This window comes from Vanessa atalanta, chromosome 18 (assembly GCF_905147765.1).
Source record: "Vanessa atalanta chromosome 18, ilVanAtal1.2, whole genome shotgun sequence".
NCBI lineage: Eukaryota > Metazoa > Arthropoda > Insecta > Lepidoptera > Nymphalidae > Vanessa > Vanessa atalanta.
In genome coordinates this window covers 3,811,768-3,836,900 of record NC_061888.1, presented here as the reverse complement: position 1 = coordinate 3,836,900, position 25,133 = coordinate 3,811,768, and the positions used below count along the sequence as shown (strand labels likewise).

The 25,133-nt window shown below is 33.0% G+C and overlaps 6 protein-coding genes across 6 annotated transcripts; 4 read left to right on the top strand and 2 right to left on the bottom strand.

Annotated features, from left to right (window-relative positions):
- The first annotated feature begins 4,402 nt into the window (after window positions 1-4,402).
- On the top strand, window positions 4,403-6,380 carry LOC125070781 (RAB6A-GEF complex partner protein 2). The gene is made up of 6 exons (XM_047680746.1): window positions 4,403-4,696; window positions 4,768-4,973; window positions 5,055-5,335; window positions 5,493-5,645; window positions 5,776-5,962; window positions 6,107-6,380. Exons 1-6 carry the CDS (start codon window positions 4,575-4,577, stop codon window positions 6,313-6,315), a joined length of 1,158 nt encoding a protein of 385 aa, XP_047536702.1. The 5' UTR covers window positions 4,403-4,574; the 3' UTR covers window positions 6,316-6,380.
- On the bottom strand, window positions 6,332-8,088 carry LOC125070782 (RRP15-like protein). Its single transcript, XM_047680747.1, has 4 exons — window positions 7,912-8,088; window positions 7,485-7,825; window positions 7,048-7,361; window positions 6,332-6,429 (listed from the first exon to the last, which is right to left on the bottom strand). Exons 1-4 carry the CDS (start codon window positions 7,955-7,957, stop codon window positions 6,372-6,374), a joined length of 759 nt encoding a protein of 252 aa, XP_047536703.1. The 5' UTR covers window positions 7,958-8,088; the 3' UTR covers window positions 6,332-6,371.
- A 307-nt stretch (window positions 8,089-8,395) lies between these two features.
- LOC125070998 (DDB1- and CUL4-associated factor 5) lies at window positions 8,396-15,774 on the top strand. The gene is made up of 13 exons (XM_047681042.1): window positions 8,396-8,640; window positions 9,475-9,632; window positions 10,175-10,334; window positions 10,771-10,900; window positions 11,277-11,563; window positions 11,896-12,014; window positions 12,476-12,601; window positions 12,827-13,040; window positions 13,286-13,391; window positions 13,891-14,092; window positions 14,648-14,747; window positions 14,835-14,924; window positions 15,003-15,774. The coding sequence occupies exons 1-13, from the start codon at window positions 8,451-8,453 to the stop codon at window positions 15,656-15,658; spliced, it is 2,538 nt and encodes an 845-aa protein (XP_047536998.1). The 5' UTR covers window positions 8,396-8,450; the 3' UTR covers window positions 15,659-15,774.
- Window positions 15,775-18,101: 2,327 nt separating this feature from the next.
- LOC125070973 (tubulin--tyrosine ligase-like protein 12) lies at window positions 18,102-20,185 on the top strand. The gene has a single exon (XM_047681006.1). The coding sequence runs from the start codon at window positions 18,198-18,200 to the stop codon at window positions 20,037-20,039; it is 1,842 nt and encodes a 613-aa protein (XP_047536962.1). The 5' UTR covers window positions 18,102-18,197; the 3' UTR covers window positions 20,040-20,185.
- On the bottom strand, window positions 20,093-22,064 carry LOC125070974 (zinc finger protein-like 1 homolog). The gene is made up of 6 exons (XM_047681007.1): window positions 21,843-22,064; window positions 21,659-21,770; window positions 21,376-21,569; window positions 20,845-21,076; window positions 20,508-20,631; window positions 20,093-20,398 (listed from the first exon to the last, which is right to left on the bottom strand). The coding sequence occupies exons 1-6, from the start codon at window positions 21,942-21,944 to the stop codon at window positions 20,215-20,217; spliced, it is 948 nt and encodes a 315-aa protein (XP_047536963.1). The 5' UTR covers window positions 21,945-22,064; the 3' UTR covers window positions 20,093-20,214.
- Window positions 22,065-22,533: 469 nt separating this feature from the next.
- Window positions 22,534-24,930, top strand: LOC125071201 (28S ribosomal protein S5, mitochondrial). The gene is made up of 7 exons (XM_047681318.1): window positions 22,534-22,795; window positions 22,879-23,098; window positions 23,179-23,312; window positions 23,427-23,521; window positions 23,604-23,739; window positions 23,971-24,170; window positions 24,504-24,930. Exons 1-7 carry the CDS (start codon window positions 22,648-22,650, stop codon window positions 24,858-24,860), a joined length of 1,290 nt encoding a protein of 429 aa, XP_047537274.1. The 5' UTR covers window positions 22,534-22,647; the 3' UTR covers window positions 24,861-24,930.
- The last annotated feature ends 203 nt before the right edge of the window (window positions 24,931-25,133 follow it).

Here is a 25,133-nt window from a genome sequence, read left to right as displayed (position 1 = left end):
TTCAATGGAGACATTTGTGTCGTCTTTTGCTTAGTAATATTGAGCACCAACTGCAGACGCCATAATTCCTCAGACCACTTCTTTTTATGACTGGCCTCTATGCGTAACATATTAAGTACAGTACGCACGTATCGCTCCACCTGACCGTTAGCATGGTGCATCTCAGGTGTTATATGATGTATGTTACACCCGAAACCATTCATCCACTTTATGAATCCCGATGACTCAAACATTCGACCCCTATCAGTAACGACAAGACGTGGAGTACCAAACAGCGATATAACATTTTTAAACACACGCTTTAATTCATCAAGATCTTGTTTGTAGAGAGCATACATGAGACAATACTTAGAAAAGGCGTCGATGACTATCATTACATGTTTATAGCCATATGATTCTGGAAAAGGCCCTAAAATATCTACATGAAGCGTGTGGAAAACAGTATCCGGCTTAGGCCATGATGAAATAGGTTGTAATGATGCTCGCGGGATTCTCTTATAGGATATACAGGTTAAACAATGACTTATGTATTTCTTCACGAATGTGAAAAGACCAGGAAACCAAAAGTGGTTTAAAATTAGCCCGATCGTTTTCTCTACGCCTACATGGCAGTTTTCATCATGAAAAATCCTGAGCAAACTTAATCGATAACCTTTGGGTATGTAGCACAATAAACGTGGTTCTTCACCCACAGGCGTATATTTGTAGTAGAGGATGTCGTTCCTTTTTTGGTATCGACTAGCATCTAACTGTCCTTCACCTAACTGTTCCATAAGTTTTTGCGTCTCTTCATCTCCTGATTGCGCTATCCGTGCCCAGTTGCGTGGCCTATCGATGCTATTTATTACTCTGATGGGATTGCGACTCAAATAGTCAGCATGAGGCATTAAAACACCTTTTCGGTAAACAATCGTAAAAGAAAAATCCTGTAAGTAAACCCACCATCTTGCAACACGGGGTAGGAGGTCCTTTTTATTTTGTGTAGCTTTCAAAGCGTTGCAGTCAGTGATAACCTTAAATTCAATACCTATAAGATAATGGCGAAAGTGACGCAGAGCTTTGACCACCGCCAAGGTCTCTAATTCATAGGAATGATAACGTACCTCAGCCCCTTGCGTGACCTGACTATAATAAGCGACGACGGACTTGCTACCATTTTCACGAATCTGAAGTAAAACGGCACCATATCCAAGACTGCTAGCGTCTGTGTGAACTTCAGTTACTCGGTTTGGGTCAAAGATAGTGAGTACTGGTTCACTTGTTAAACATTTAATAAGATTTTGTCGAACTTGTTCCTGTTCTATACCCCATTTAAATTCAACATTTTTCTTTGTTAAGCGAGCAACACACGAGGTTTTAAGGGCGTAGTTTTTTATGTATTTTCGAAAATATCCAGCTAATCCTAAAAACTGTCGAACCTGTCGAACATTCTCAGGCACCGGAGATTTGACTAAAGCAGTTATTTTTGACTTTGATGGCCGTACTTCTCCATTCGAAATAACACGACCTAAATATTCAATTTCGGTGTTTAAAAACGAACACTTTAATAGATTTAAAGAAAAACCGGCATTAGTTAAAGTACGCAGGACATCGTGCAAAAGCTTTAACCCTTCCTCAATGGTATCACTTACTAATAAAATATCGTAGATATATACCATCACCTTGTTATCATTAATAAATGAACGCAGCGTGTTATTAATAATACGCTGAAACACTACTGGTGCATTAGCAAGTCCGAAAGGCATTTTTAAATATTCATAATGGCCCTCGGGCGTGACAAAACCTGTTAACGGAATTGATGCATCGTCTAAACGAATCTGGTGAAAGCCAGACGCCATATCTAGTGTTGTAAAATAACGTCCTTTACCTAAACGATCTATATGATCCTCGATTAACGGCAGAGGATACCTATCCTTAATCGTCACCCTATTTAATGCGCGGAAGTCAACACACATTCGATCCGTTCCGTCTTTTTTCTTTATTAATAGAATTGGGCTGGCATACGCAGATTCGGATTCACGAATTATACCTTTTGATAAAAGGTCTTGTATTATTTCGCGGACTTTGAGTTTTTCATTAATTGACAATTTATAAGGTCTATAATATACAGGCGTATCACTGTTCAAGCGAATGTGCATACTACCTGTAGTTACTGTAGAAGTAGCAGTTCCAACAATCATAAATTTCGAATATTCTTTTAAAATGTTATTAAGATTCTCATAATCTTTACCAACCAAAGGGGTTTTAATAGAATGTTCATTCGCTTTTACAATTGAAACATTTGTAGAGGCAGGACTGTAAGATAAATGCTGAAAATATTTTGTACGCACGTACGTTACGCCTTCACGGTTGAGGACATCAGTACCAATTATAATAGGTGCGTTCATACTCTCACTAGGCACAACTAATAAATCAACTTCAAGAGTGATTTCTTCAAATTCAATAAAGAGAGTAACATAAGAAAACACTCGAGTGATACCTTGTCCGACACCTTTTAATTCACGATAAATCGGTTTCATAGCGCATGCTAAATGACTAACCACGGATGACGAAATAAGGGACACGTCTAAAGCACCGCTGTCTATGAGGATATCAATAGGTATCCCTTGAACCACTCCAACCATTACATCTCTAGAATTATTTAATTTAGGCAAAGAACAAAAATTAACGTGACTTTTTCTCTGATCGGATCGTTGCTTAGCAAAACAAACACTAATATGATGACCGAGTTTTTTACAATACGCACAAGTTATTTTTGTATTCGGTTTTACATCGTTATTGTTTATTGTTAACTTTTTATTCGTCGGACAAACGGCTTGTTTGTGGCCCGTTTGACCACAAGAAAAACACTTATATGTCGTAAAAAGTGGTGCACGCTTAGTCGTATGTGATTTTATTATGTGTTTGCGTGTTCCAGAATTATATGACAAGGAATTTTCATTTCTAACTAATACTGGCTTAACGAAGGTAGACAAGTAATTAACTAAATCACTGGGCATAAGTTTTCCATTAGTAGCTGAGGCTTTTACATGTGGTTCATTAATTCCCCGTATAACAATTGCGCTAATTAGTTCCTCACTTAAACCTTTTACCATACGCAAACGCAGTAACGAACGACGAGCATATTCGGCATATGTAGGATAATCGTCAGAATTTGTACTCATGACGTCATACAAAATATTAGCCACATCAACATTTTTAACACATAAGGATTTAAAATCATTTTTAAAATTACTCCATGAACGATCCGTGGTGACCCAATCGTCTAACCAAGACTTTGCGTCTCCCTTTAGACAGTGTCCTACGCGTGACAAACATTCTATATCACTCCATTTATTAATACTTTGTGCGCGATCTACCTCATCAAACCAAGAATCAATATTATGAACATTAGGATCAAAATTAGACACGTAATAGTTGCGAGAACTATTTTTTAAATGATGGATAGCCTCAACAATCTTCGTAGCAGTATCACTAGTCATATTATTATTATTTTCACTATTAAAATTAGATGATACAGGTACCGAGGATCTATCTTCTAATGCATTAAGACGAGTGATAATTGTATTCAATGACTCACGTAATTCTGAGTTTTTAGAAGTACTTCTAGATCGCGAACTGTGGGTAGAACGACTACGGGAACGATGACGACGCTTCGAAACGTTATAATCCCTAGAACGGCTACACTTGCGCTTTCCCATAGTCACAATTTCAATTAATCACAAAACAAAACGCAAATTACGTTTAACAAGAAAAAAAATTAAGTTATTAAGAATAAATAGAAAATTAACCAGAAATCAACAAAAGAAAAAGTGAGTTGGAAATCCCACTTCTGATATTAACAAAACAAATTTACTTTTAATAAATTTATTACATGAATTTAAAATAATAATTAGTTAATAACAAAATACTTTAATCAATTTCTGGTTTGCTAATATTATTACATAAACAGTTTACAATGATACGCCTGACCGTATAACGCGCTGCTTCCCGCCAAAAAGTGAATGCCTTTAAAAGACATCTGACAGCTTGACGCATGACGTTCGGAAAGTCACACTAATTCTCCTTATAATACAATATTTCATTTACATTTTGTAAACAACTCTATTTTTAATTTAGTACATTTAAACTGCGACTTTACCAATTTAAAAACTTTTTTAAGACCAATTTAAAGTATTTAACGAAGATACGGCTGGCCTCAATTTATGCAAAAAGTCCTATGTATAATATAAAAATTTATAACGTGAAGAAATAAATGAAGACATTTTCATATTAGTTTAAGCGGTTTGATTCGTCAGCCGTAAGTATATGTAAAAATGTTGCCTTTTGTCTTTTTTCAAGAGATCGATTTAAAAAAAAGAAAGCGGGTCAAATCGTAAATGTCAAAATATGTCAATGGTCCCGTCATTGTCATAATTAGTTTCGTTTACGTTTACTTTTCAATACTCGTAATGAATACAAAATGTATTTGTTTTCATTGTTCATAAAAAAATAACTTAACTCAAGAGTTCTCATATTAAGTTTTCGTATTTTAGTGTAATTTTATAGATGTCAAACTATTGTTTACTATCAAAATGATTGAACTCTCGGCGAAACTTACTACTGGAACAGTTTATTTAGCTGGCGAAGCAATAGAATGTGCTATAACATTTTCCCACACAGCACAACCAGAGCATAGGAATTCCCAAAGTCACAGGTAATATAAATTATTTAACAATAGTCAAATTATGTATACAATAATAATAATTTTAATAATTACATTTTTAGTGACATCTTAGAAAACTTGGCATGGGCGTCAGCACAAATACACTGTTTCTTCTCAACGTCTAAAAATTCCGGAGATAAAACCCCTGTGATCGAAAAAACAACTGCTTTAGAAGTTACATCCTGTGATATTGGTGATGTCATTTTTCACACAAAGCCAAAAATATTATTCTGTGACTTGACTATACCTTTGGGTGAAACTAAAACATGTAAGTAAGATAAAAAAATAATTTTAGTGTTTTTTATAATGAATACGAAATATAAATAAATAAAATATTTTCTTTTTAAAGTTTGGTATAGGGAATCACTACCAATAGAAGCCCCACCTTCATACAGGGGGACAGCTGTAAAATATTCTTACAAGATAACAATAGCAACACAAAAAGTTGGTTCTCATATTAAAATGGTTAGAATACCTTTTAGAGTATTACCTATTAGTCCTATTATGAACATGCAAGACTTGTCAGCTCTTTGTGGCAATGAGACAACAGAAGAACTCCAACCGACTAATCCATTTTCTGAGGAAAGAAAAGTAGAAACACCTCTCACTATGGCTCTACAGGTTTTACAGGTATACATTGATAATTATGTAACCCTTTTTTTTTTGAGTATTCAAAACTAAGGTATTCAAATATAAACTTTGTTTTTATTTATAATGAACTTTTGCATATATTTTATGTACTAAAATAATTAATTGATCTCATCAAATTTTATTTATGTCATTTTAGAATCTCACTGCAAGAAGAAGTCCTAATTCGTACATGATTACAAATGCTAGGGGCAGAGTCGGAAGATTCTGTTTATTCAAATCTGCTTACAAATTGGGAGAGGACATTGTGGGTACTTTTGACTTCTCAGTTGGTACTGTCACTTGTATGCAGGTATATTTAATTTTTACTACAAGCAATAAAAAGTGTAATCTAAATTTTAAACATTTTGAAAATTGTACTTACTTTTTATTAATTTATAAAACGTTTTTTTTTTAAACTTTTAATGAATATTGTCCCATAGGTATCAGTGTCATTGCAACCCGAAGAAATTATGAAAACTAATACTCCAACAAAAAATGTCAACAAAGAGAACTCGAGTAGATCAATGACTGTGGCTAGATGTCATGAGGTTACTCTAGGTCTTACACATTCCCAGCTCATCCTGCCAATACCATTACACATAACACCTGCCTTTGAAGGAGATGAAGGTAAAAATTACATATTATACATATGTTAGAACACATCAATATTTCTAGAAATCATTGTTTAATTTCTGTTCTTCAAGACCCTCATATGGACTTAATCAATAGTCTAGTGAAGATCTCAATTAGAATAATTTAAACCTTTTTCAGTATCTCTAAGTTGGCGACTTCACTTTGAATTTGTGACAAGCAATGAGAAGCTGTTTCCAACATCAGAAGATAAGGACTGGAATGCACCCCTTAATGTTCCAATAGAAACAATGGTCTGGAACCTGCCTGTTAAGATTTACTCTACACAACCGAAGCAAATCACACAACAGACTGTAGGAAGTGATGCATATACATTATATATAAAATAAATATATATACAGATAATTGTTTTATAAGAAAAATTCATAATTTATTATTAAATAGTTTATTCCTCAACTTCCTTATCCCAATCTTTCATTTTAGCACCCATCATGAAGTCATCTCTGAAAATTAAAAAAAAACTCTTAGGATTTCTTCGAGAAATTATAGGTCAAAATTTTCTTAGACCCAATCATCAGTTTCTTACTTAGATGTAATATTTCATGGTTCCTTGACTATTACTTCAATATATGACTATGATATACAACAACACAGTTTGGTTTTAGTATATGGTTAGTTTAAGGTCTTATTATAATGTGAATTATTCAAATTTTTATATTAAATTTAAATGGTAGTCCATCCTCCTGCCCTTATCCCAATTTTACTTGGGGTCGGCGCAGCATGTCTTCTTCTTCCATTCTTCTCTGTCAGACGTCATCTCACAAGTAACATTCTTTCTAACCATATAGTCTTTCACACAATCCATCCATCGTTTCTTGGGTCCTCCCCTAACTCTATATCCATCCACATCCATACTCATGGTAGTAAAGACAAAATTACTACTTAATTTCTACTATTCTTATATTTAGTTGTTAATTTTATTTAAATCCTTATTGCATGCGGTGTTTACCTATTATTAGCTTATTGTTTTGTTTCCTTAACGTCTGAAGCTAAATACATATTAAGAAAAAATACAATAAGCATAAAAGTATTTTGAGAGATGATAAAATTCAATAGTTTACCTTAGTGCATTCCATTGTGGTTTGTCTTCTGCTTTTAACTCATCTTTCAAAGGTTTTGTTTGATCTTCAATAACTATAGACTTAGATTGACCCATAAGTGTATCTAAAAAGGCTCTCTTATCGAATTTCTTGAGAATCTTTTCTTTTTTACCCTCTGGTAAATCTTTATTTAGTTCGGTTTCAAAAGATTTTTGTTGATTTCTTACTGCATTGAACAATTGTACAACACCTTTAGTTGCGATTTTTGCTAATAATCTTTCTCTATCTTTTTCAAGTATGTTTGGTTTCATTCGGACTGATGATTTTTCACATTTCTGAAAATGAGAATATATATTATCAAATTTTTTAGGTTAAAATATCATTTTTTTTATTAAAAGTATTAATAATATTCTAGTCTGAATAGTAATGTATAATTTAAACATGTGGTAATTATTTACCTTTTTCTTGACTGGTGGTTCTAAATCAACTTTTTTTTCTTTTACTTCTGGTTTTACTTCTATAGGCTGTTCTCCTACAATTTCAAAAGCAGGTTTCTCTTCTTTTTCTTTTTTCACAACATCTGCAAGCTTTTTTGCTCTTGACAAAACCAATGTCTTCTTATTTTTGGGTTTATTCGAACCGAGAATCTTTGAAATAGAATCTGCCCAGCCCTCGTTTTTTAATATAAGGTCATCATCGCTGTTATTGTTTTCAGAAATTTCTTCATTTGCGTCGTCTGATACCTCAGCCTCATATTCAGAATCTTCAGCTTCTTCACTGGACGATTCAGAATTTGAAACTATAAGAAGATTATTTAATACATATTTATTTTGTCTTTTTTGATAATAAACACGCCGAAAAGACACTACAATACCGTTTAATTACCTGATACTTTAAGTGTTGGTTTACTCATTTTTTCAGCCACTACCATTATTCTATATATATGCTTATAAAGAAACTAGTAATGATACATGAGGTAGAAGGTGAATTAAACTTAAATGTCGATATTAGATGATATTTTGCCGCACGTGTGTTGGTCTAAGTTATCATTCAAAGTTGTGACACTTGATAGTAAGTGAAAAGTTTGAAGTGATAAACGTCAAAACTTTATAATCAGACAGACACGTGAGGCAAATGTAAATTTTATTTATCGTGATTGTATATTTAGAAGTAATATTCTAGGATTAAACAATTACTACAGTTCAGTGACCTAATAAAATTATTTTAATTAACATTTCCCAAGTGTTACTTCATACTTGAGTGTAATTTGAACGCGTTCACGGTTTTATGTTTTATATACTTTTATCTGTTTTGGTTTTACCATATATTGGAACGTAAGATGTTTTTAAAAATAAAATACAGCTGATCGTCAAGTAGAGTGAAGTGTGTTCTATCCTTTGGAAAATGGTGGTTTTGTATTAAACATGGCGAATATAGCAAGTCCTTTACCTTATATTACTAAAAGAGAATATGGTCTTGTAAATAATCTGAAATCTCAATTATTTAATAAACGGCTGAATGCGGCTAAAAACTTGTATCGGCGTGATTTAGTGTGTCATTTTGGATGTGTAAATGCAATTGAATTTTCTAGCAATGGCGAGTTATTCGTATCAGGTAATTTAGATTTTTTACATGTTTCGTGCTTCCATAAATAATTAAATATTAAGTGTTTTGATAAGCGTATGGCTATACTTTTAATGTGAATACTATTATAATTGTTTTAACTATTTGTTTTTCTTTTATCAATATCGATAACAACTGGTGGGTGTGTGAAGGAAAACATTTGTCTATATTTAATAACATACGTATTATATATAAATACAATAGAGTATATATTTAATTATAAACCCACCGAATCCGATTTTAAATAATGAAAACTGCAAGTAAATTCAATTTAGTATATAGTGATAAAAGGATTCTATTAAAATTTTAATAAATATTAACAAATTTATCCTTTTAAAAATGTAGGACCTGTAGGTAAAAGTAACTTAAACAATAACCCTAGAGTAATTTTTTTTTCAATGAGTGATCATTTCTGTGTATTTTATTAATATTTGACTTAATTTCTTGAAATGTAGTTAAGTTATTACACTTTTAAAAGTGGTAAACTATATGACTTTTTATAAATAAAAATATTCTGATAATAATTGGCTCATTTTGATTCCATCTTTGAGTAAAATATTTGAAATCAACATCTAGTATATTTCGGATAATTTTTTTTTCTTTCTTTTACTTAAGTTGATGAAATGAAACATAAAAGACAAATGACTTAGTTTTTAGGAATATAATATCAGGTTGTGGCTTTATACAGTAAAACAAATTAATATTGTAAAATAATGATTCATAAGTGCTTGTAAGAAGCTGTTGTATAAAGTATTATTTGGTTTGATTTAAAAAAGTAAGGTGCACAATTTTAAGGCAGATATGATGCTGTTTGTCTTTTTCCAGGTGGAGATGACAGGCGGGTGATGGTCTGGCAATTTGGACAGGCCATTCTAGAACATGGAAAGCCTGAACCAATGAAAGCATTACATCAATCAAATATATTCTGCCTGGGTGTCACATCAGATAACCAAAAGATATATTCAGGAGGCAATGATGATATTGTAAGTTATCAAATTTATTTATTGTATGATGAATTCATATGTTTTAGAAAAAAATAAATTATCAATATTATTTAAAAGGCATATAAAAAAAATATGTTTATGTCTTGATTATATTCCTTTTTTATCTTCCTCCTGCCAAATTTGGCCAAGGCATCATTCTCAATAGAAAAAAAGTAACTGCACTGAGTGTGCACAAATTCAAGTGCAATAATTATTTCTTCACTCTCATAATCTGACAAAAGGAGAAAGAAATCACTTGTATATTGAATATAAATATGTATTTGGCAAAATATAGTTAAAAATACTGTTTTTGATGTTCTATACATTCATATTTCAAATACACTTTACATGGATATATTTTGTGTTTCGTATTTTATTTACAACTAAGCATGTATTTTACAAGTCCTGGGTGTTAGGTACCCTATGTAAATTTCTGTAATTCTAACAAAGTTTTGTGATGATTTGTTTATTAGTTGATATGAAAATATAACATAAAGTCACTTTAGCATTTATAATATTAGTTAGGACATTTCTTTTGACAGGTAATAGTCCACGATGTAGAAAGCAAACATCCAGTAGAGGTTTTACAACACCAGCGAGCTGTGTGCAGTCTGAGCATTGACCCTTTTAATGAACGTGTAGTCACTACTGCTGGAAATGATGGAAGGTTGCTACTATTTGACACCAGGCAGTCTGTACATGGTATGTTTTTACTGTTAATAATTATCATCTGTTTTTAGTAGATTTTGATAGAAGCCTATGGTGTTTGTAATGGTGATATTCATAAAATTACATGTGGCCAGCATTTTTCCAAAAAAGTACAATAAGAAAAACTGTAGTAAATATTTTTAATTCAACCAAAAACATAAATTATTTGTATATATATATATATACATAAAGGACCAAAGACATTAACTCATAGCAGCCGATGATGCAATAGGCAATCAATCAGTGGTCAATATTCTGTCAGTTTGGGTAATAAGACTTTGTTCAACTAGTTACTGTTTGGTCAATCGTTTTAAATTTAATTCTGAATTTCTATATTTTAATAAATAATATTTTATATAAAAAAAAAAATATTTGCATAAATTTATTTCACATGTAATATCAATATATATTAATTTATAAATATTTGCAGAATCACTAGTGATATCACGCAGTCGGAGAGCATTTCATGGTGTAATGTTTCACCCGCAACAAGTCGGAATGCTTGTATCCGCCAATGCAAGAGACGGCGTTGCACTATGGGACTTAAGATCTCCTAAACAGTGAGTATTGGTGTTACTATGATATACGAAGACTATTCAGTCGTAAAATTTTGGTTAAGTATAATCAGCTACCTCCACACCAGGAGCCTAGTGTGGTTTCCATTGCGACAAAAAAGTGGTTAGCTTAACTGCAGATTTAATCAAACTTAACACCCTGGGATCTATTACACCCCGGACCAAGCCAGTCCAGATGTTATTATTTATGTATGTCTGCTCGTACATACCACTTCTACCCGTCAAGACAAATGATAAAACCCAAATGTTATATGGCTTGAATTGGTCCTAGTAGAATGATTAACAAGTCCTAAATTATTGAATAAACTTGTTACTAATTATTTTGTGTAATGTAAAAACGGTATATTTTTTGCCTGTATAGTCCCGTGATCCGCTATGTGGGCAACAGTGGCTCCTGCCAGAACAGCATGAGTGTCCGCATCAATCAAACCGGCACGCATGTGCTCGCCCTCCGGCGGCGCCTGCCCCCCGTGCTGTACGCCGTGCACTCCCCGGAGCCGGTGGCCGAGTTCTACCACCAGGATTACTACAACTCGTGTACGATGAAGAGTTGCTGTTTCGCGGGGAGGGGTGATCAGTTCGTGTTATCAGGATCTGATGATTTCAACCTGTACATGTGGAAAATACCAGATACGGGAGGCGGTGTTGGTGAGTGGGCATTGACATTTCTCAAAATATGTGTTTAATAGAAACGATATTTTTTCACCAGTCTGAACTTATTTACGAGGTGTCGTGTGGAATCAGTTTTTTAACAATAGAAATTTTATTTTACAATAATTTGAAATCGATTAATAAAGAATAAATTAGTTTGTCAATGCGATTTATTATTAAATACAGTGATTGTAATTATGAGTAATTCTTTTATAAAACAATATAAAATGAACAAACAGTTGTAAGCTAAGGACTAAGACAAATTTAAGTATATATTTTATATTTTAGGCTTAAATGTGTGTGCTATAGGGTTAAACATTTTTTTCCAGATTTGGTGGTTGAGCCGCCACACATTGTTTTGTACGGACATCGGTCAATTGTGAATCAAGTTCGATATAACTCGAATTATTGTCTCATCGCGTCATCGGGAGTAGAGAAAATTATAAAGGTCGAAAGCATTAAAACTTCATTACCTAACTTAATGTATGATAAAGTTTAAATAAAATATATATTCATTTCTGCTTAAGTCAAACTAAGTTATTTTCAGAGCAAACGCAATATATATTGATATAAAACCATTTTATTCAATTTTTTAACATGCTATTATAATGGTTTTATAAGGGACTTTGTCAATAACCCTTTTAGTAATCGACTATGGATAGGAAGAACTAATGTTGGTTGTTTTATAAAACTTACATATGCTTTTTTGCATAATATTGTCGGTATTAGAAATGTTAATGCTTATGCCGTTTTAAATTAAATAATTTTATTATTTATTTAAATATTTTGGCAAGTGGCAATACTGAAAAATTTACTTATTATTAAGTATTGCCATTTGCATTCGTATTATTGGTGGATATGATCTACGTAAAGTTTTCAATGTGTAATATAATGACAATGATGTAACAGATCTGGTCTGCACTGGAGTACCCGCAGATGCGCGGCGCTCTGCTGGAGGAGGCCCAGGGCTCTGACAACCCGCGCGAGATATATAGCCACGAAGATTACGTTTCGCTCGTCCATCACAGTGGACAGGTTTGTCATTTTTTTGCTGACGTTACTCATACACACACACATAATACATGCCTCAGGCACACTGTAGTCTTGTAGGCACGAACGTCACTCACTCATATTAATGCACGCCGTGACTAATTTATATAATAATTAACAATGTCAAATGACGATTCAATTGCTTACAAGAGCCTTCTTGAATAAAATATGTTTTGATTTTGAGTCTTAATGTTTAATTTTTGTTGACAGTATCTATCCCACAACTATGCTGAACAATCGACAAGCGAGGATCCACGCATGATGGCGTTCTTCGATTCATTAGTTCAGCGGGAACTGGAGTGTCTCGCTGAGGAGACGGATTCCCTCGACGAATCCAGTTCTGGTTCAGTAAACGGGAACGTTTCCGATACGAGTGATAGCGATCACATCGTAGCAGACTTCTTGCCCTTACCACCCAAAAGAGGTTAGTGCAGGCAGTGACTGCCTTTGTTCTGTTGGAAAGGGCGAAGGTATTGCACTATACAGCCTCGTCTTCAGTGTTTACTTTAAGACTATTATACTTTAAGAATATTTCATACAAACCATGGTAAAGTCGGAAGAAAATCGGTTTATACTTTACTCAAAGGTAGAAACGGTAATTAAATAGTAGTAACTTGCAAAGATCAGATTTTTCAATGAAATATTTACGAGTAAAAAATATTTTTTCAGTAACTCCAAACGGGAGTCGAAGCCAACGGTGCCCAAATAGACTCGCGCGACTTGTCGCGTCGAGATATCCAAAGAACATCCGATCTCAAAAACGGGGTTCCCTTAGGTAATTAAATGTTGTCAAACCTTTAGTAAAAGTATTGGTAAATTTATAGTACAAAGGCGCTTCCAAGATTTCTTAATTTTGTCTCCGTGATATAGGTCAGAGGTTTGAAAATATATTTCCCTGTATAACGATTCTTTCGGGGGATGGAAGAGAATACTACATTCACCAGGTGCTTGTTGTGCTTAAGACGGGGCTGATAGACATTCATGTAAATTCTTAATACCGATGCTCCAAATAGTTTAGGGATAAAACGCAATTTTAACCATGTTAAAATCGGTGCCGGGTTAGTGCATCACACTCCTATAAAGTCTTTCTCAATAATTTGAAGCCTGGGAAATTTAATTTTTGTTTGGTTACACGAAACACCAAAGTTCCTCAACTGATGATTGAGGACCTAGGATAAGATTGCTATAAGCAAAGTAAAAAATTTGGAATAACCGCACTGGAGCAGCGAGCCATAAATCATGTTGTCTTTATAATAAATAAGTAATACTTACAGGCGAAACAAGCAGTCGCGCACGTGCGTGAGCAAGTCGAGCGCGAAGGGCAAGCGCGCGGCGCCGAGACGCGCCCGCGGCCCGCGCCGCGCCCCGCCCCGCGCGCCGCCCCGCGCGCCCCCCGCCGCGCGCCGCTCCGCGCCCTCCAGCGAGCGCACCGACTCCGACGAGCCCGCGCACTGCCTCTACCGGAACACGGGCCGGGTCAGTACCGCCGGTCTCCATTGAATCGACTAGAAATATTTTTAGGCTATACTTATTTTAAGCTGTCACGGTGGCACGATACAATACGAAATATATAATTTTTACTAAATACATCATATTATGACACAAAAAAATATATAGTGTGGCCTTTCAGACAAAATAGTTCATGTAATTATTATTAAACGTCGTCAATATAATGGACTGGACAGACAACAAGAATAAGCAACAAAAAAAACCATACCATACTTTTTAATAATATGTAAACATTTTAGACAATTTTAAGCCACCTTATCCTGACAAGTTTGATGGTACCTGAACTAAATGTTATAGATAATATAAAATGGACTTTATTTTTAAATCGATTTAGGTGAAATTTGGTGTAGAGATAGTCCTTGGGAAAAACATAGGCTACTTTTTAAGATTCATCCCTTGAGAGAATAAAGTGGGGGTAATGTTTTGTGTTCAAAAATTTCGTGCGCATAAAACCGCAGCTTAAAACAGTTTTAATATAAATGATGGTCGATATAAATTGATTTATATGATATTCATTTTTAGATCATCCGGCCACTCAGAAGAAGAATGAACACCACAAGGAGTACAAAGAGGAAAAGTAAAGTCACTAGTTATAGGAAAGTTATGAATTTAAGAAATAATAGTAAGTTTATTAAATTACTTAAAATTTGATTTAAAGATCAACTTGACAATAATTTATCGTATCAAACTTAACAATTATTTATTTCAGGTAATATGGCTCAAGATAGTAGTGATAACAATAATTTTTCCAACTTTGACAACTATGAAGATAATTTAGCTTTACCTAGCACAAGTACAGGTAAAACACAGATGAAATCCATTACTTGATTATGTTTTTACTTCCCATGTATCAATTCTAACTAAATATTTTTTACAGGTTATAGAGGCCAAAGCAATTCAGCACTATTTCGTATTGCCGAGGTAGATTCAGATGACGACCAGTCAGTTGGCAGTCGACCAATCTCGCCCAGTAATCAAAATGGCAATCAAAACATTCCTACGAATTTAATTAGCATCGTACCAACACCGATTAATGGCTCCCGAGATTCTCTCAGCGACTCATTAAGGGTTGGACCGCCAGAATCTGAGAGCAATAATTCATCTCCTGTCCATGAAAGTCGAACGCGAATGAATTTGAGGAGAGTTAGAAGAAACGGTAGACTCAGTATTCAACGTTCCGATTCAAGCGAGTCGCCACCACCGAAAGATTATACGGAGAATAATTTCACAATAATGGATAGATTATCACCAAAGGTTGGATACAACAGGACTGTGGCGAGGCTAATGAACGAGACCAACGAAAGTGAATTTGAAAGCAATTGTAGCACCGAAAGCAGTTTGTGGCAGGCTCCGAACAATATTGGAACCCCTGACAGCGGTGTAGGCACCGTTGCGGGCAGCAGCACCAGGAACAACCAACCCCCAGCGGATGATGTGTCCGACGATCCAGAATATCAAGCGCACAAGTTCCGACAACGCGTTAAAAAGGCTCGTCGTAATTATAGGAATCACATGGATTCAGATTCAAATTGATCTAATTATAAAGATATACATATTCCATTTTATTATAAATTGAACAGATGGTAAATGAATATATATAAAAGCAGTAAATATCGGAAATATTATATTTTTTAAATTATTAAATGATCTTTTTTGTCAGTATTTTACATTTATTGGGCTTATAAGAGAAATAAAAATATATCCTTAGCTTTGACATTAATTTACATATTGTTCAGCTTTTAATTAAATGGAGAATAGTTTTAAATTTATTTCCATGATATTTTAGTTGTTCTACTTTAAGTAGCGACTATCAACGACTGTAAATTTATATGTTGTGATTGTTAAGGATTTAATTTAAGTTAATATTCTATGGATGTTAGATTAGGGTATTCGCAACCGTGCATATATTTTCAAAAATGCTTAAACAATGTAAATAAAGTTAGCTATGAACAAGTATAATAACTAACAATAATTTTACAAGTAATCACACTTATTGATTTTGTATGCCCAATTACAACCTTGTTATGTATTTATAAAATTTTGTAATATTTTCGCTATTTGAATACGATAAAATTGTGTACAAATGCTAGCGTTTCTTAAAGGTTTTAAGAGCAATCATATAAGCTATGTATATAAAGGCAGTCACTAAATATATAGCAATTATTACGCCCCATTTACATTCGTAAGGTTTCATGGTGAGATCCGACACAATGTATATTTGACTGGCAATCTACTTATACTGTCGGTCCTGATAAAAATCGTTTGTCTAATGAGAACTGCGGGATAAAAATTGTATGGCCAATACCTAGAAAATGGGAGACCTTACCAATACCGTACAATTATTTTGGAACACTATGAGAGATATTTGGTTGCTTTTTTTGTATAGTTTATATTAAAAATATGTGATCTATTATTATTATATCAATTAATTAGACGTAAGATATTATAATATCAATGTTCCCTTAAATGGCTGTTAGCATATATCCATGCTGATACAATACATTGACTTCAACTTAAATTTTGTTTATTTTTATTCAGTATTTAAATCCTTTCCGTCCCCAATTTTAAGCAGATGAGAAAATATTTACTGTGAATGTACATGGCTGTAGGCAGTGTAGTGTAGGGGTAGCAGGATAGATAGGACAGGTTTTCGGGATTAAATTCTAGCGCTGGTCCTAACGACGACACAAAATAAATATTCGTTAAAGATACAAATTAGAAACCTATATTGATAATATGCATAAACTGATATTCGTACAGAAATTTATATTTGATAAGAAATACATTACGTAAATTATTATTATTGAAATATGAAATAACCTTTGGTTACTAAACTGAACTAAACTTTGCTTTGCATGTCAATAATATTTTTGTACAAGTTAATTATTATGAATTATTTTTAATAATAATAAATATTTATTTTTATTGATCACCATATTTATAACATAAAAAAACTAAAACAACAACGGTGTTCCTTCTCTCTGCAAATAACGATTTTTCATTCGCGACCCCCGGCGGTCGTTCGTATTCCAACTCTTTCAAATTGCGCTCACTCTTCTTCGACTGCGAGCCAGGAACAACTCGTCACGGAGTCGAAGATTCCTCGCATCCGTTAACCGAAGGTCCTACTTAGGGGGCAGATAGTTGGCGTTATCTCGCCGCCTCGCCCTGCTCTTTTGCTATGCATCGGAACTGCAAGAGAGTCGTTCTCCCTTTCTCGTTTCTGTTTCTTCCTTCTGCGAGACCGTGGGTGCTTGCCCACTGCGAGAACATAGTTCACCATGGCTGGCAACGATAGGTCTGAACCCACGGTTGCGACCAGACTAGATCACACAATCTTTGTTCCTAATTTAACCCCCTAAGGTAATGCGTTGCCCAAAAACATTGTAAATAATGTAAACATAAGTTGTTAAGGACAATAAGTTCGTACGCATGTACCCTAAACAAAGATTTCCATATTTTAAACAGCAGATATGGTAAACTCAAAAAAAAAAAACACGCACAACGCTCTCAATTTAATCCTCTTAGAGATGAATTTACAGAAACGCTACATCTACTGTATTTTACTCAAAAATAAAAAGCTCAACACAGTTTCCAATAATTTTTAACTTGAGCAGACATACATCCTAAGTTTTTCCTCTTAACTCAGGAATTTTGAACATCTACGTCCGAATTTCTATGTAAAATTTAATCTAGTCAGACCTACAGGTTTAGGAAGTGCGTTGTCGATTGGTCATTTATTAAATGTATCATAAACTTTCTGTAAAATAGAATTGTTAGGAACTTGTTGATTCTGGTTTAGAGTTCTTCAAATAAGTCCTAAGTTGATAATATCGATATTATATTATTTCTAATGAAAATATTCGATAATATCGATATTTGCACGGTATCGATGTATCATTTTAACTCTGCAGTCTACAAAGTACAAACAGTCAAACACAGTAACACACTACTATACATATTACACTAGACACTTGTACACAGTACACTTTGACATTTAATGAAGTTATTTATCGTGTTCAGTTCTGAACTTTAAATTTACGAAGTTATTTTAATTAAAACTTTAAAGAAAATGGATGGAATAGCCAGTTATAGTGCATTTTTAGCAGCTCATAAACCGCAACTTGTTTTATCTGGTGTTCCAGAACATTTCTGGGCGATCTTATGTAAAAAAATTAAAGATCAAATATTTGACTCCGGTTCAGCATTTCAATTGGTAAAAATTGATTATGATGAAGATGAAAGGGCACCCTATGATCCTCTATGGAGTGTCATGGCAGTCCGAGATATAGATCGAACAAATTCTAGTCATATTTATCTTATTGATCACGCGTGGACATTTAAGATAAATAGCATTCGAAATAACCTAAGAAATGTACCGGTGCTGTTAGAAAGAATGTGTAACTTAATACAAGCAACTTCCCAAACCACTGAAGGCAAAATTAACGAAGTTTGTCAAAAGATATGGAAATATGCGAATACTTATGCTATCGAAAGTGAAGAGTTATCAGTTGAAGATAGGGTACCAGTGTGGTATGTAATGGATGAATTGGGTTCAGGGATTACACATTCAGATAATCCAAATTTTCGTATAGTTCCATTTATGTATATACCAGAACAACTGACATACACATTGCTTTTTCCAATTGAAAATGTTGAAGAAGGTGATATTATCACAAGAAACTTTGTAGAAGGGCATTATGCTGACTCACTTCAGAGAGAAGCTATGCTTATACCTTGGAACTATTATGAACATTTTGATGATGATTTTAACCAAGAAGAGCCAGATGCAAATTATTTTTTGGAAGGGCATATAGTGGAATCACTACCAGAGTTAGAATTGTTAAATGAAAATAAACAAAACACTGCTACACTAAAGGTTTTTTCTGAGTATGAATTCATTAACCAACATTTGACTGCTCCTGGATTTGAAATAGTTGACAATGAAAATGATGCTGATATTCTTTGGTATACTAATCATTTTAAAACCTTTAAGGAATTGAGTGCCACTCCTCATAAATTTGTAAATCAATTCCCCTTTGAGTATGTGATAACAATTAAGGACCTATTAGCTATAGTAGCGAGGCGAGGTCAGAAAAAACTTAATCTTGATGAGAATAACCTTGAAACATTACCAGCTTGGCTCCCCACAACTTTTAACATGAAAACGGAATTACCTAAATTAATTGCATATTATATGCAGAGGCAGAAGCAAGGATTAGACAATCACTGGATATGTAAGCCATATAACTTAGCTCGAGGCTTAGATACTTATATTTCTGACAATTTAGATTTTTTATGCCGTCTACCAATGTCTGGCCCTAAGGTTGCACAGAAGTATATAGAAAACCCAGTATTATTTGAAAGGCAAGATGTTGGACTAGTAAAATTTGATGTACGCTATGTGATTTTACTAAAATCAGTAAATCCTACTGTACTTTATGTTTATAATAATTTCTTCCTTAGACTTTCTAATAAAGAATTTACACTTGACAATTTCGATGATTACGAAAAACATTTCACTGTCATGAATTACAGCGAAGGTGTCCCACTGTTTAAATTATTATGTGAAGATTTCAAAGCAGCTTGGTCGGAACAATACGCCAATTATAACTGGGCTGAAGTAGAAAAGTCAATATTTAAAATGTTTTCAGAATTATTTACTGCAGCCACTGCAAAAGATGCTCCATGTGGCATTGCAAAAAGTCCACAATCTAGAGCTCTATATGCTGCAGACATTATGCTCAGTTGGAATGAAAATGACAAAGATAAATTCATACAGCCTAAATTATTGGAAGTAAACTGGATGCCAGACTGTCGCAGAGCTTGTGAATATTATCCAGATTTCTATAATGATATCTTTTCAGTTATGTTTCTAGATAAAGAAGTGAATACCTGTACTAAGATTTTGTAAAACTAACAAATGGCTTATGCTCTCTATTTATTCATTGAAAAGACCATCAGTAAATATTTTAATCAATTTTATTAGTGATTTCACAGAAGACAACAATTATAATTATATCACTAAAGATTGCTTGATTTCATAAATATAAATTAATTACTTGCAATATTTTAATTAAATACAATGATTAGTTTTTCTGTAGTATTCTCTTGTCACTATCTTGAATGGAGCCAAAAGGACTGTCAATGTCAACATCTCTATGGCTAAGAAGCAATAAAATTGTAACCAAGGCGATAAGGACAAATAACATGATCCAATATCTCTTATAAATGCCTCCTGCTCTTCTGACCCGAGAGGGTGGTAGAGAGTTCCTGTGAAGTGAAAAATATTATATATTCTTATATATGTTATGTAGATGTTTGTTACATTGTTATGATTAAATATTCAAACATTTAAATATGGAAAATTTGTTTTACTTACTTCCACCACCTGCTTATCCAAGCAAATGTTGACTTTTGCTTATATTTATTTTCATCATGATCGAAATTAAGCAATGGTTTAGACTGATTTAGGGTTTTAAAACCTTTTCTTGAAGCTTGACCTCCTTAAATTTATGAATAATTAAAATTATATAATTAATCTAAATTTTTGAAATACTGAAATATTATTTGATACAAGATTCTGAGTTCAAATAAAAAAAAAATTATATCACATGGGATAAAAGACTTATTACATAGTCAACCTTTACATGAAAATTTTCTTTTAAATAATATTCTTTTTTTTTCTAATTTAGTTAATAATACTATGACAAAGATACCTTGCAAGCTATCATTTCTTTTGACGGATGTATTGTCATACATATTGATAAGGTCATCAGGTATTTGAACAATGGAATGTGGTGTGCTGGCAGCTGATCTGTTAGTTGACTCATCGTCACTTGCCCCAACTGGGGTCCCTCTTTGATTCTCAACTGTTTGAAAGAACTGATTTTGATTTGGTGACTGGCTACGTCTACCAGCTGCCCCCTTCAAATCTTGATCTTCTGAAAGCTGGGATATTTATCTATCTCAAATCACATGTATTGAATAATAACTAAAAATATAACAATTATTTTTGTGTACCAGACACAGTATAACAATTCCTGATAAAAAAAATTAATACAAATAATCCATGTTAACTTGATTTGATAATTTATAATTTCTTTGGAAATCTGAAGATATTTTTCATCATAACAATAAATCTAAATTGGTTTAATCTAAACTGTTTTAATAAAAATAAACTATTATTTTTATTAAAACACTTTAATCAAATTTCAAAAACAAAAGTTTGCATAATTCTATTAACCCACCAGGGGGAGTCCCAGACCAGCTCTAGCCCAGTTGACACCAGCTAAACTTTCTCTAAGGACATCTGCTACAGGCGATACAAGATTGGGTGGAGGAAAGACAGGTGTTGCACAAGAAGGACACAGGTATCCAGCCGGCGCCGTTGTACGCGGTAATGCGCGGTATCGAGACTCTGCACACTCCCAATGGAATACATCTAGAAAAATTACATTTTGTAACGGGTAATTTGATTAATGTCTGAGTTTGATTAATAGTTTGTATAAAATTTAAGCAAAGTGAACTTACGATAACAAGTTAAGCGTATACACTCTCCTTCAGATAAACTTTTTGTGCATATTTCACAAATTGGATTATAATCACTATCTTGTAACCACTGAAGATACGATTGTATAATACACTGAAATCATAGTTTAATATTATAATTTATACTTAAAAAAAATTGAATAAAATACTAAATCTTTTAATATACCTTCGGGTGGTTCGTCACCATACAATATTCACAAACATTTACACGATGTTCGAAGCAAAATTGATTGGTTACTCTTCTTTTTGGACATTTGCAAAGTCCCATTATAACTTTTTAAGTATTACATGAAGTAATATCAATATTAAGTTTATGTAAATAGATTAAGTTATACGAATTACTAAGATTTAATATATTATTGATAACTTGCAATCTGTCAAGTTGTCAGCCACGTAAATCAAATGTCAACAATCCAAGATGCCAAAATCTTCAATATTCTAATTATTACGAATTCACTTAAAATTCATATAAGAATTTTAGTAAATTAACCGATTAAAAATGTATCTCAATTCTCAATCTTTATCAAATAAACATTTGATAACTCCCTAAATAACTGTTATTTATTTGTTTAGGTATTGAACTAATTATATTACACTTCATGAAGTTGTGCTATAAATTATCATACATTTTTTGTATAAAATTAGATCACATCACTAGCTTTATAGCTTAATATCTGTTGCATAAATAATTGAATCTGTTGACTGCCTCGTACTCGTTGGTGCCTGCCTATTCTTGGTTCAAGCCCTGGGCCATCAAATTCTGAGAACTTTATTGTATACAGTCTGTAATTGTACAAAACGGGCAATAGACTACATCTATATTTTTCATCTCACAAAACTGTCATCCACTGTGACACTCTTATCTCTGATTTTTATGTCTGTCAATAAAATGTCATCAATGGAAATTGTATAGTGAATATTTTGTTAATGCTTATTATTCGCAGAGATAATTCTCTGCTTCTTGAATAAAAATGGCTAGCAAAATACTTGCGATTAGAAATGTAGTTAATAAGCCTTTGAGTTTTTTTGTAAACAAAATACCACAATATCAAACTACTGGATATAACCTTAAAAACATCAGTACTACGACGATTGCTTGCCTTAACTTCTTCAATAAATGTGAGATTCGTTAAAAAAATTTACTATATAGTTATAAAATTTTTCTATCATTTTTTTTACTCATAATTTTTATTATATTCTAGTACCGGCCGAGAAATTATGGAAATCAGTGACATCTGTAAGTAATGCTGGAGCTAAAAAAGGTCGTGGTAAAGGAGCTGGACGGATTCGTATTCGAGATTTAAATCGTGGACAGATAATTGGTACTGGTAAAATTAACATGCTGTGGCCAGGCTTGTCTGCTCCCGTCATAAGGGGCAGAGAATTGCTTAAACAACAACGTTTACCAGATGATCCAGAAAGGTTATCTTCAACTATTTTGTATCTGTCAAAGTTTCTATTATAGTTTAGGTGTTAAGGTAACAAATCTTATTTGTATTCAGAATGGAGAAGCTTATTAAGCTGCGAGATTCAATGACAAGATTCAGACGATTGAGATTAAGCCCTATTGAGCGTGGTTGGTCTGGTTCACGTATGCCAGGTCGGAGCATCGGAGCTCCAGACCCAGTTGGAGATGGTAATTTTTGTTTTTTTTTTAAATAATCTATAGATCTTTTAAAATGTATTTATTACAAATGGTTTAATACACACAAACATAACATTTGTTAAAATATTACTTATGTTTATGTAGAAGAGTTCACTGGATTTGATACAAAAGTTCTGCAACTCAGACCTCTCCTGATTATGAAAGGAAGTTTAGGCCGCACAAGAAACTACCAAGCTATGGTAGGATATTTTTAATCAATGGAATACTCATGCTCACTTTTTGATGTTCAATTATTTAAATATGTTAAATAAATTTATATAGGTTGTAACTGGAAATGGTCAAGGTCTAGCTGGATTTGGTATAGGAAAGGCAAAAGAAGCACCTGCTGCATTAAGAAAAGCCAAAAACAGGGCTGGAAAGAAATTGATGAATTTTGATATTTATAATGGTCACACAGGTAATTTTTTTTTTGAAGAATACTAAATTGTTCTTTAATATAAGACATTATCATTCATCTTAGTATTTAAAACTTGGACATGTACTACTAGCCAGTCATAAGCAATGGAACCTTCCATTTGGTGGGTTTTATTTTGGTAATTCTTACCGTTTCCTTAGAAATAAATACCTATCATTGTAATAAATATAATATCATCAAAAAAGTATATTAATAGTAATATTCTATTTCCAGTTTTCCATGATTTCTTCACAGCATTTGGTAAAACTAAAATATATGTGCAAAAGAAGAATGAAGGACATGGCTTAAAGTGTCACAGAGCCATAAGAGAGATTTGCCAAGCTATTGGTATTAAGGATCTCAGGGCTAAGCTAGAGGGCTCCAATAATTTACAACATATTGTTAAGGCTTTTTTTGTTGGACTTTTACAACAGGTAATAGTTAAAAAATGAATGAATGTTGTGTATCCTTGTATTTTTGGGAATTATGTTGAAGGTGTTATAAATTTAAAACAAGCTTTTAGGAGAAATATTCTAATATATGATACTCTATTATCTATGCTCATTTTATAAATGTGAGAGTAACTCATCCTTTGTCTGTCTGTCCACTGAATGTGGTGAAATTTGGTATTAAGCAAACTTGAACCTCAGGAAAGGACTATGACTTACTTTTTATACCAAGAACATGATGAACACCCCCTAAAACAAGTGAGGGCGGTAGAGTATCATATATATAAAATTATTTTTTAAAATCATACTATTTTTCAGAGAACTCACCAACAGCTTGCCGAAGAAAAGAAACTTCATTTAGTTGAGTTTAGGGCTGAAAATGAACATTATCCTATTGTTGTCGCCAGCCCCTCAGTAGTTAGAACCAAAGAAGAAATACCTAAAGATGAGACTTTAGATTTCAATCAGTATATCATGAATGACCGAGTGATCTTCAGGCGAAAGAAGTTCCCACGATTCTACGAAACAATGCCACACTATGAAATATTTCTTAAAAAATATGAAAAGTTCAGAAATCATGAAAAAATTCGTTTGAATCTTAAAGTTGAATATGGAGAAATAAAAAGTTTTCTGACTGATAAGTATCCTGAACCGAAGGAAGAGAAGGAGACATAGGTTAAATTAAAATATTAGTCTAGATGTAGTCATAAATGTACAATATTTAAATAAAATTATGAAACATTTTTTTTTGTGTTATTGTTGATGTTAGCAATTAAAACTCCTATTATCAGATAGTAATGATTTATTGTATTTATTTTTTATCATATAAAGGAATACAATTTTTATTTTAATAATAGTCTCCGAACATTTTACTTCACTAGCCTATAAAATATCACTCACAAAATTACTTTGCTAGTTTCATATAAATAAAAATTAATATCATACATA

What these genes read in the sequence shown, in the direction of transcription:
- LOC125070781 (XM_047680746.1), top strand. Translation starts at nt 4,575, where the DNA reads ATGATTGAACTCTCGGCGAAACTTACTACTGGAACAGTTTATTTAGCT. An exon ending in TGGCTCTACAGGTTTTACAG is followed by an intron (nt 5,336 to 5,492) that starts GTATACATTGAT and finishes ATGTCATTTTAG; the next exon opens with AATCTCACTGCAAGAAGAAG. An exon ending in TGCCTTTGAAGGAGATGAAG is followed by an intron (nt 5,963 to 6,106) that starts GTAAAAATTACA and finishes AACCTTTTTCAG; the next exon opens with TATCTCTAAGTTGGCGACTT.
- LOC125070782 (XM_047680747.1), bottom strand. Translation starts at nt 7,957, where the DNA reads ATGGTAGTGGCTGAAAAAATGAGTAAACCAACACTTAAAGTATCAG. An exon ending in ACCAACACTTAAAGTATCAG is followed by an intron (nt 7,826 to 7,911) that starts GTAATTAAACGG and finishes ATCTTCTTATAG; the next exon opens with TTTCAAATTCTGAATCGTCC. An exon ending in AACCACCAGTCAAGAAAAAG is followed by an intron (nt 7,362 to 7,484) that starts GTAAATAATTAC and finishes TCTCATTTTCAG; the next exon opens with AAATGTGAAAAATCATCAGT.
- LOC125070998 (XM_047681042.1), top strand. Translation starts at nt 8,451, where the DNA reads ATGGCGAATATAGCAAGTCCTTTACCTTATATTACTAAAAGAGAATAT. An exon ending in GACTTAAGATCTCCTAAACA is followed by an intron (nt 10,901 to 11,276) that starts GTGAGTATTGGT and finishes TTGCCTGTATAG; the next exon opens with TCCCGTGATCCGCTATGTGG. An exon ending in TATGAATTTAAGAAATAATA is followed by an intron (nt 14,748 to 14,834) that starts GTAAGTTTATTA and finishes TATTTATTTCAG; the next exon opens with GTAATATGGCTCAAGATAGT.
- LOC125070973 (XM_047681006.1), top strand. Translation starts at nt 18,198, where the DNA reads ATGGATGGAATAGCCAGTTATAGTGCATTTTTAGCAGCTCATAAACCG.
- LOC125070974 (XM_047681007.1), bottom strand. Translation starts at nt 21,944, where the DNA reads ATGGGACTTTGCAAATGTCCAAAAAGAAGAGTAACCAATCAATTTTGC. An exon ending in TGGTGACGAACCACCCGAAG is followed by an intron (nt 21,771 to 21,842) that starts GTATATTAAAAG and finishes CTATGATTTCAG; the next exon opens with TGTATTATACAATCGTATCT. An exon ending in CTGGTCTGGGACTCCCCCTG is followed by an intron (nt 21,077 to 21,375) that starts GTGGGTTAATAG and finishes TAAATATCCCAG; the next exon opens with CTTTCAGAAGATCAAGATTT.
- LOC125071201 (XM_047681318.1), top strand. Translation starts at nt 22,648, where the DNA reads ATGGCTAGCAAAATACTTGCGATTAGAAATGTAGTTAATAAGCCTTTG. An exon ending in CCTTAACTTCTTCAATAAAT is followed by an intron (nt 22,796 to 22,878) that starts GTGAGATTCGTT and finishes ATTATATTCTAG; the next exon opens with TACCGGCCGAGAAATTATGG. An exon ending in CAAGAAACTACCAAGCTATG is followed by an intron (nt 23,522 to 23,603) that starts GTAGGATATTTT and finishes AAATTTATATAG; the next exon opens with GTTGTAACTGGAAATGGTCA.